The 10,913-nt window shown below is 39.7% G+C and overlaps 1 protein-coding gene across 1 annotated transcript; it reads left to right on the top strand.

The window, feature by feature from the left end:
- The first annotated feature begins 358 nt into the window (after positions 1-358).
- Positions 359-10,454, top strand: TMEM126B (transmembrane protein 126B). Its single transcript, XM_006172174.3, is given in 6 exon segments — positions 359-475; positions 4,437-4,558; positions 6,058-6,251; positions 9,703-9,814; positions 10,087-10,113; positions 10,115-10,454. Coding segments are annotated over 6 exon segments (684 nt in total). The 5' UTR covers positions 359-397; the 3' UTR covers positions 10,266-10,454.
- Positions 10,455-10,913: the final 459 nt, after the last annotated feature.

The raw sequence follows: 10,913 nt of genomic DNA, 5'->3' as shown, positions 1-10,913 counted from the left end.
ACACACTGGGCGGGTCAGAGGCGCGAGCTCCCTCAAGGAGTGAAAGGGCGCGCACCTAGTCCCCGGGCTGCCCTGAGAAGGCGCGCAGCAACATTCCTACACTCGGACCGCCCCAGGTTCCCCTCAGGACCGGAGAAGAGGGAGCGAGGCTGGCAACTAGCAGGGGCAGGAAATACAGGGCTGCCAGGGGGCGGGCCCACGACCGTCCCCGGAGCAAATGAGGGGCCGTAGTTTCTGGATGCGGCGCCCAATCACAGCCAGGACGGAGGGCGCGGCTTTTGACTGAGTGGGGGCGGGCCGGGCCTGCGGGCGCGAGGCGTGAGCAGTGAGCACTCGCCACTTCCCGCCCACGGCGTTCTGGGTCCCCGCCCACTTGTGGGTCACGTGGCCCACCAAGATGGCGGCGCTCAGGCGCGAGGCTGGGTCTGACCTGAGGGATGCAGGTGTGCCGGTGGGAACTGGAGAAACACGCACGGTAAGTGAAAAGCCAGGTACAAACCGTGATTTCTGCAGTCTAAAAATGCTGCCGGACACTTCCGAGATGATGCTAGTAAAGGGGACTTGAAAAAGTAAAGAGAATAGCTCCCAAGTTCATGCAGGGTGCAATTGATTAAGTTCCCAGTTTCTATGGGGGGGGGGAGGGAGGTGACCAGCAGTTAGCGTAATGGCTATGTCGCTGGACTCCTACGTAGTTAATCGTGGTTCGAGTCCCGGACCCGGCGGCTTAAACTCTCGCCGGGCGCGTGTGTGTGCGTGCCCAAGATCCCGAGAGGAGAATGGAGGAGAAGGGATTGCGGCATGGCCATCCCCCCTGGGGGGTGATTTCTCGCTTTCTGTCTCTCTGTCTCTCTCTGTCCTTCTGGCAAGCGCTCGCACCCTATAGCAAAAACCTCTTCAAAAAAAAAAGAAGAGGGAAAGTAAGTACTGTAGTCATGCACCTTGTTTTCTCTTGCCTCCAGACCTTTGTACCACCCGTCTAGTTGGAATACTTTCCTGCTTTTATCTCTCCCCACTCCCCTCCAAATCCTCTTTGGTTTAAATGTCACTTTCTCTGAGAGGCCTCCCGACACTTCCCTTACTATATTATATTTGCCCTTTTTATAGCACCCTCACTGTGCGTTTAAATTCTTTATTTTGTTTTGTTAGTTTTTGTTTGTCCTAACCTCATGCTAAATTGTGGATTCCTGAGGACTAGCTGTATGGTAGCTATATCTTCAATACCCGTGAACCTGGCATATTAGGAGGTGCTCCTGAAATGAGCGAATGTTGAATAAATTTCTGGAGGTCAAATGAAATAATACACATAAAAACACTACAAAACCTTAAAATAATATGCAAACTATACACCCACATAAATGCACCCTTACTGGTATAAGCTTGGCCATCAGTTGAGTGGCCTTGCACTACTTAACTTTAGGATAAAGGTTAAGTCTTTCTGAAGGTTACTCATATCTTTCTGTGATTTAATAAGGGAAGTATAATGAAAGCAATAGATTATTTTGACAGTCTAGGCACTTAATAAATATTTACTGTCTTGTTTTCAATATTCATCATTCTATAATAATTCTGGGTGTCTGTTTTCCTTATACATAGTGAAGGATGTAGACTAGGTAGAAGATTGGTACAAGATATTACCTAGAGCGGGCCAGCAGTTAGTGTAATGGCTATGTTGCTGGACTTCCATGTAATCAACTGCAGTTCGAATCCTGGACCTGGTGGCTTAAACTCATGCTGAGTGTGTGTGTATGCATGCATGTGTTCGTGCGTGCCCGAGATCCCAAGAGAAGAGTGGAGAAGGGATTGCCACATCGCTTTCTGTCTTGTCTCTTTCTGGCAAACACACGCACCCTATAGCAAAAAGTTCTCAAAAAAAAAAAAAAAAAAAAAGATACTACCTAGAATTTGGGGGGATGAGGATTGGGAGATAATTTTAATGAACTGAATGACAACAACAACAACAACAACAACAAAAAACCTATGTAAAGTTTCTGGTTAATCATCATGTTACTGATATCTGCCTTCATAGTACACTAGATGGATTAGGTATGTTAGAATCTTCCTTAGATATTACTATCAGAATCTTCCTTAGATATCACTCTCTCTCCTCTTCGGTTTTGCATTCAGATGTAAAAGAGTAAAACATGGAGGCTTATCCCTGAAAATTTATAATTTGTAATATTTTTCTCTGCCATCCCCAGATATTTTAAAGAAGAGAACAGAACTGGCTTGGGTACAGTTTCACCATGATGCAAGGAAAGAGAGTGTTTCCACTATTACTGATTGTGTAACACCATGAGAAAATTTAAAGGAGCCCATACCTTAATTTAAAGGAGCCCATACCTTCTTAACTCACATGGGCTGTGGATAAACTGACCCTTGCTTTGTTAGCATTAAGGTTGATGCATATCACTCAGCAAAAAAGTGTTACAGTGATGCTTAATATGTGCCCATCAGAGTGCTTGGTGCTATTAAAATGTAGACTAGCAGGCCTTACCTACTCCTATGAAATCCAGATATCTTAGGGGGGAGCTCAAGAAACTGCCTTTAAAATAAATGTCCATAGGCCAGCATGTGGCATGGTGGTTAAGGCACTGGATCCCAAATGACCAACTGTACAGTCTGAGTACTGGACCCTGCAGATTGAAAAATGCTGGGTATGTGTGCCCAAAATCTCAAGAGGAAAATGGAGGAGGGGGATGATTTATTACTTTCTCTCTCTCACTCTCTCTCTCACTCTCTCTCTCACTCTCTCTCTCTCTCTCTCTCTCTCTCTGGTGAGTGTATGCACCCTATAGCAAAAAACTAAAATAAATACATGAGATTCTTATGTACTCAAAGGTTGAAAACCACTGATAATACTATATTAAGTATCATCTGTGTTCATTATACTTAGTCTACTTTAATTATCTTGCCTCAGAGTCCTACAGTTTGAGATTTAGCAAATGGGGACTCGCAGTGGTGTGGTAAAGGCACTGAACTCCCACATGGCCAACTGTGGTCAAAGTCCTGAACCTGGTGGCTTCTTTTCTCACTTTCCCTCTGTCTCTCTCTGGTCAAATTGCAAAATAATAAATAAAAAGTTAAAAATAATTGTTTAAAAAATGTTAAAAAGGAGATTAAATTTGTGAAGAGCCTTTGATTGTTTTATTAATTCATTGGCTAATGTGGAGGAGATAGAGGAAAAAGCCTTGAACTGTGCATCTATACACCTACTTATTGTCATAGTAGGTAAACACAACCATAATTTTGAATTTGCAAGGAATGGCCATTTTTCCCTGTTTAAATAAAATTAAACACAACTCTTAAACCCCCTAATGCCAGGCCAGCAGGTGGTATAGTGGCTAACTGCATTGCTGACTGCAGTTGGAGTCTTAGACCCAGCAGCTTGAAATTCATGCTGGGCATATGTGTGTGTTTGCCCAAAATCCCAAGAGGAGAATGGAAGAGAAGGGTCTGTGGCATGGCCATCCCCTCTTGGGGGTAATTTCTCACTTCCTCTGTCTCTCTGGCTAGCACATGTGCCTAATAGCAAAAATCTCTCCAAAAATAATAATAAGGCCAGCATGGCAAGACTCTAGTTTTTGTTGCATTTTAACCTTACTCATTCCTCTTAAGATGCTACTTGGCCATGCCTTTCTGGTCTCTTGATGTTGGCAGGTCTCTATTCATCTCACTTGGAATTTTCCAACTCTGGAGCTCTGTGACATGGCTCCAGGCTCCCTGGTATACCACATAACCATTTCTGGCAAAAGCCTTGTCAATACTAGAAAGGCCCAGGAACTACTAGAAAACTGGATGTATAACTTACATAATCCAGGGTAGCTGTGATCCTCTGCCTCTTCCCAGCCTATAGTAGTGTCCCTCTTTCTGATTTTTCCCTCATACTAGTCTCCACATGAATCCCTGTTCTCTCCTACCTCTCCAGGAAACAACATAATCTCCAAAATGAACTCAGGCTTTGATGAGAGAGAGGATACATAGTTTTTAACAAGCAGCACTATTCCCATCTCCCTATCTGAAGACCTACAGCAATGAGCTTGAGCAAGCAGAGCAGTAGGGCCTGGCTACTTTCTTAGGATAAGGAGAGGAGTAAACTTGAGTATTTTTATAAATTATCCTACAGTGAGTCCGAGTGCAAGTCAACCTTTATAAATCCATTTTCTAATCTATAAAAATAATATGAACATTATCCTGCTAACTCCTTAAAGTTTTGTGAATCAAAAAGCCATTGTTTAATAGATAATAAGAACTCACTAAATGTTGACTGGATCCTTATCAGAATATGTTAAAGCAGATGACATAGTACCTGGCACGTTATTAGACTCTAAATGTTTGGTTTTTAGTCAAACATGGAATTTATATGTTTTACTTAGTGATATATTAATGATATTAATATATCATTAGCTATTATGGCTCTGGAATTTTGTGTTTTCCAGGACATCAAGATGACAACATACATACATGGTCATCCCAGTCCTTCTCTTGGAGATATAAAACTTGGAAGACCAATGCTTATCGAAATTATGGAAAAAAAATTGGAGTATCTTAGAAAAGAAAAGTAAGAAATATACCCAGACTGAAAGTCAATAACTTTTCTTGCAGATCTTGTGTATTCTGTACTTATAAAGCGGATCTAAAAATCCTAACTCTGTCGAGTTGGTCATGAAAAAAGCTTATTTAAAAATAAACAGGAAAAACTGCAGGGAAACATGGATAGATGAAAATGGTGGTTTGTTGAAATATTAGGATTGTGGTTAATTTATTTTGCTTCTTAAAAAAAAAATCCCAAGTAGGGCCAGCAGGTGGCATCGTGTTAAAGCACTGGATCCCACAGGGCCGGCTGCACAGTTTTGAGTTCTGGACCCAGCGGCTTGAAAAACACACTGGGCATGTATGCATGTGTGCCCAAAATCCTGAGGAGTTTGGAGGAGAAGAATTGTGGCATGACCATCCTCATGTGGGGTGGGGGGGTAATTTCTCACTTTTTTTCTCTCTCTATCTCTCTCCAGTGAGCACACACATCCTATGACCAAACAAAAAAAAAAAATCTAACAAAAAAAAGTTTAAAATTATTGCTGAACTGTTACTTCTGCAGTAAGTATTTTCTAATTAATAGTAATTAGGAAAAGACCATTGGAGAAGTACATATTTAGTTGGTGAGCAGTTAGAATTAAAATCAGTTTAGGGTTATCTCAACATGGTACTGAGTACAGCATTAAAGGAATTCAGATTTCATACTGTACATTTATGCATATTTGTGGCCAAAGTTGATTCTTTAAAAGAAGTGCTTTTTAGAACCACCCTAAATAATTCTCAGAAAATCATAACCCATTAAAATGCTATTTCTAGCCCAATATCATAGCACAGTCAGTAGCGAACTATGCTGCAATACTAGCCAACCACAAGTTTGGATCCTGAGATCAGCCTGAAAACATGATGGGTGGGCACATGCACCCAAGATCCTGATGCCTGCTGTGCTAGAGGGTTATGAAAAGGGGATCATAACATGACAAGACCCTGTCAAATTAAAGTTCATGTACAGTGAGGTAAGATCATTTGTTTTTTTGTTGTTGTTGTTCACTGCCCTGTCCTCAGCAATTAGAAAAGGCCTTTCACATATTAAGTGCTTAAGAAGTTTGTGATGTTGAGTAAATATGTAATAAATAAATCATTACTTAGAGAGGATCTACCCATTAGGAGCATGTCTTTTTTTTTTTTCCTTTTTCTTTTTTTTTAGGTTTTTGCCATAGGGTACATGTGCTCACTAGAGAGAGACAGAGAAACAGTGAGAGGGAAAGTAAGAAATCATGCCCCAGGGAGGTTGACCGTGCGGCAATCCCTTCTCCATTCTCCTCCTGAGATTTTGGGCATCCTTGCACACATGCCTAGTGTGATTTTCAAGCCACGAGGTCCAAGACCTGAACCAAGTCAGCTATATGGGAATTCAGTGCCTTAACATCATGCTACCTACCCACTGGCACCTCATTAGGAGCATATTATATTAAACTTTTCTCTCTTTTTTTTTTTTTTTTTGTGTTTGTGTGTTTTTTCCATTAGAAACTTAAATATACGTGGAACAGTATTCTTTGGAACAACAGCTAGTTTCTCTGGAATAATGGCAAATTTCATTTTCCGACACTGCTTCAAGGTTAAACATGATGCTTTCAAGACATATGCATCATTGACCACATTTCCATTTTTGTCTTCTATAGTTACTTATAAGCTCCTTGTGACTGATGCTTTGTATTCAGGTAAATTTTAATTCATTAATGCATAATGTCTAAGTAAAGTTACTTGTTAACATATGCTGATAGTAATTCCTTACAATTATATATTGCTTTGCCACTTAAAAAGTACCTTTACAGGGACCAACTATGGCATAATGGTTACATTACTGGATTCCAACAAAGTTAACCATGGTTCAAGTCCCAGACTCAGTGGCTTAAAACTCATGCTGGGTATGTGTGCATGCATGCACAAAATCCCAAGAGGAGAATGGAAGAGAAGGGATTGCTGTGTGGCCATCCTCCAAGGGAGGAGATTTCTTGCTTTCTGTCTCTGTCTCTCCAGCAAGCTCATGCCCCCTATAGCAAAAATCTCTCAATTAAAAAAAAAAAAAAAAAAGTACCTTTACAGGGCTAGCAGGTGGCATGGTGGTTAAGGGACTGGATTCCCACATGGCTGACCACAGTTCAAGTCCCAGACCAACACCTTGAAGATTAGGCCAGGCACATTTTCGTGCATGCCCAAAATCCCAAGAAGAGAATGGAGCAAAAGGATTGTGGCATGACCTTCCCCCAGAGGAGGTGATTTGTCACTTTCCCTCTCTCTGACAAGTGTACATGTCGTATAGCATAAACCTTAAATTAAAAAAAAAAAATCTTATATGTATGTATTATTCTGTATGATTCCCAGGGCAGTCCTGATCATGCAGAACAAGTAGTGTTGTCCTTTTCCTTATAGTTTTAGCCAACAGTGTGGCATATTTAGGTGCACTTAAGAAACAACATAATAAGGGCCAACAAGTGGCATAGTGCTTAAGGTACTGGACTCCCACATGGTTCACCACAGTTTGAGTCCTGGACCTCGCAGGCTTAAAATCATATCAGACGTGTGTGGATGCATGCCCAAAATCCCAGGAAGAAAATAGAGAAAGGATTACAGCATGGCCGTAGCCACTGGGAGGTGATTTCTCACTTTCTCTCACTGTTTTTCTCTCTCACTGCCTCTGTACCTCTCTCTCTCTCTCTCTCTCTCTCTCTCTCAGTCTCTCTCTCTCTCTCTCCCTCTTTCTCTCTCAGTGAGCTCCTGTGCCCTATGGCAAAAACCTTAAAAAAAAAAAAAAAGACAGAAAGAAAAAGAAATAAAGTAATATTCTGGAAAAGAACAGGCTTTGGCATACTCCATGTAATTTCAGATTCTACTTCCCAACACTTAAGTTTTGTGATATGATTTAATCTCTGAGTGATTTAATTCAGTGGTCTTATCTATGAATAGGTTAAGTGTTTCTAATCCAGAACTCTGAAATCTAAAATATTTCAAAATTCAAAATAAAAAATGATGCGACATATAGAAAATTTCATATATTGGGGTCATCAGATGGCATGGTGGTTAAGGCATTGGGTTCCACATGGTCGACCATAGTTTGAGTCCTGGACCTGGTGGCTTGATTTCTTACTTTCCTTTTCTCTCTCTCTTTCTTTTGGTCAAATTAAAAATCATAATAATGATGATGAATAAAATTAAATAATTTTTTTAAAATAAAATTCCATACCTCATCTCATGTAACAGGTTATCATCAAAATACTAAAATACAAAAATATATAAAATTACCTTAAGACTATGTGTAGGGACCAGCAGTTAGCGTAATGGCTATGTTGCTGGACTTCCATGTAGTCGACCACAGTTCGAGTCCCGGACCCGGTGGCTTAAACTCACGCCAGGCACGTGTGCGTGCATGCCCAAGATCCCATGAGGAGAATGGAGGAGAAGGGATTGCGGCGTGGCCATCCCCCCAGGGGTGATTTCTCGCTTTCTATCTCTCTGTCTCTCTCTCTTTCTGGCGAGTGCACACGCCCAATAAGAAAAATCTCTCCAAAAAAAAGACTGTGTATAAGGTGTATATGAAATATAATGGGATTTTACATATGGATGTAGGTCCCATCCGCAAAATATCTCATTTCATGTGTATGTGTGTGTGTGTGTGTGTGTGTGTATGTATACACACTGTTCGCACATACACACACACACACACACACACACACATGCGAATAGTATTCCAAACTGAAAAAATTAGGAATCTGAAATACTTCTCATTCTAAGCATTTCAGGTTGGGGTACTCAACCTGTAGATTTTAATTAATGAAATTATTGTGAGAATTAAAAGATACTGTATATTAAATGCCTAACACAGTATCTAGCATATTATTAAATACTTCTATTCAGAGATATATTCTCTGAGTCCCTCATGTAGGCTAGGTTTCCAGATATAGTCTCTGAATAATATAGCTTCAACCATTGAATACACTAATAATTATTTATTTAAATGTTTGCTTAATGTCTTTCTTCCTTGAACTGGCTAGAATGTCAGAGATCAGGTCTCTTTTATACATCACTATATCCCTAGCATCTAGTACATGCCAGATGCACATGCTAGATACAAAGAATCCAAATCTCTGGTTTGCTATTTTAATATTCTTTCATTGATGAATCAGCAGATGGTATAATGATTATGTTGCTGAACTCCCCACATTGTCAACCATGGTTCAAGTCCCAATACTGGCAGCTTAAAACTCAAGCTGGGCACATGTGCATGTTTGCTGAAAATCTGGAGAGAAGAATGGAGGAGAAAAGATTTCAGTGTGGCCATCCCCCCCTCAGGCATGACTTCTCACTTTCTGTCTCTCCAGCGAGTACATACGCCCTAGAGCAAAAAAATATAAATATATATATATATATATGTATGTATGTATATGTATACTTTCATTGAGAAATTACTTCTATAGTAACTACATATATAAGAGGTAATTCTCTGTTTGATAAAGTTTAGTAAATTTTTTTTTAAGTTTTTTGCCATAGGGCATGTTCACTCATGGAGAGAGACAGTGAGAAGGAAAGTGAGAAATCTTTCTCCAGGGAAAATGGCCTTGCCACATCCCTTCTCCTCTGTTCTGGGATTTGGGGCATGCATGTACATAAACCCAGCATGAGTTTCAGGCCACCAGGTCCAGGACTCGAACTGCGGTTGGCCATGTGGGAGTCCAGGACCTTAATCACTACACCAGCTGGCTCCAATAAAAATGTATTTATTTATTTTTCTGACAGATTTTTGCTATAGGGCACATGCACTCATATGACCAAGGAGGGGAATGGCCATTCCGTGGTCCCTTCTCTATTCTCAGGATTTAGGGCACATATGTTCCTGGTGTGAGTTTCAGGCCATCAGGTCCAGGACTCAAACTGTACTCAGCCATGTGGGAGTCCAGTGCCTTAAGCACTAGGACACCTGCTGGCTCCATAAAACCATTTTTAAAACAATGTATTTACTGTCTTACATGTCATAGAGTTTAAATTTCTAATGTTCCTTCTGTTGTTCCAGTGTGATTGAGAACAATGCAGATAACTATTCTATGAGAAACAATACTATCTTAACAGTTCCTACTCTAAGTTTAAAGGGAAGTCAAATTTACTTTCATTTTCCAGGTAATATAAGCAAGGAAGATTGTGTTCTGCGAAGTTCACTACTTGGCATCATTTGTGGTTGCTTATATCCCTGTGCTTTAGCTTTTTCTAAAAATGGGCAGCTGGCATTCAAGTAAGTCTGTCTATTCATTCCTTCTATTCCTTCTTCTTTTGTCCCCCCATCCCTTTTTATTTTTTTCAATTAAAAACCTCCTTATTCTTTAGCTATCAATTATACATTTTAATCAAAATATACCAGTTTAGTATTCTATACAGCTAACATTGAATTTTTTTTTGCTATCTATGTGCTAAACTTAGAATGGAAATTTACAGTGTAAGAAAATCAGTGAACTTCTGATAAAATATGTATCCAGGAGACATGATTAACCTTTTTTTCTTTTTTAGGTATCATACTGTTCCACTTCCACCAAAAGATTTTACTCCATTTTCTACTGCTTTGCCAAACAGAGATGAAGGCAATGTTGATTCCTCTGATCTTTCATACAATGTTTGGAATACTTAATGGTCTACAGCATTATGAAATATTTGAAGGGACACTAGAGAAAACTGTACATGAAGATTAACCAAAGAATCAATGGATGCCAAATTAGCAGAGTGGATTTTTTATGAGAACTCAGGCATTGATGAGAAAGTTAAAAGTAACTCTGGACAGATCATTTGTTTCTATCCCTTTTGCCTGGACTATAGCAGATACTCAAATATTTAGTAATTCAGTGAATGGAAAGGTAACAATAAACGTAAGCTTCATCTTTTGTGTTTTGTTGCATATGGAAATGGGTTTAGGGGCTCAAGGTCTAATCTGTACAATTATATATTCATTTATACATCAAACATTTGTTGTGCACCTTGCTATATCTCAGACTTTGTGTAACATGTAATAATAAACAATCCTTATGCAGAACAAACTGAAACTTAGAAGAGGAATAAGAAATGTGAACACACAGTATAAGAGGGTTTGAGAACTATACACTATTCTTTGGCAGCACTGAGGGTGTGATTGTTAACTACTTGGGCAGAAGGGAAGCTATGAGAAAAAAAAAACATTTGAGCTAAATTTTGAAGGAGGAATTGGAAATTGATGATAAAGCAAGGTATGGAAATAACAGCTCATTCCTATACACTCTTAATAAATATTAACTTCTTAATATTTAATAATAATAATTTAATAATAATAAACTCTTTACTGAGTAGTTTAAAGAACAGTTGTTGTG

The sequence above is a fragment of the Tupaia chinensis genome, unplaced genomic scaffold (assembly GCF_000334495.1).
Source record: "Tupaia chinensis unplaced genomic scaffold, TupChi_1.0 Scaffold000139_1, whole genome shotgun sequence".
NCBI lineage: Eukaryota > Metazoa > Chordata > Mammalia > Scandentia > Tupaiidae > Tupaia > Tupaia belangeri.
The sequence above is the reverse complement of the archived record's forward strand: the minus strand, read 5'-3'. Positions and strand labels throughout refer to the sequence as shown.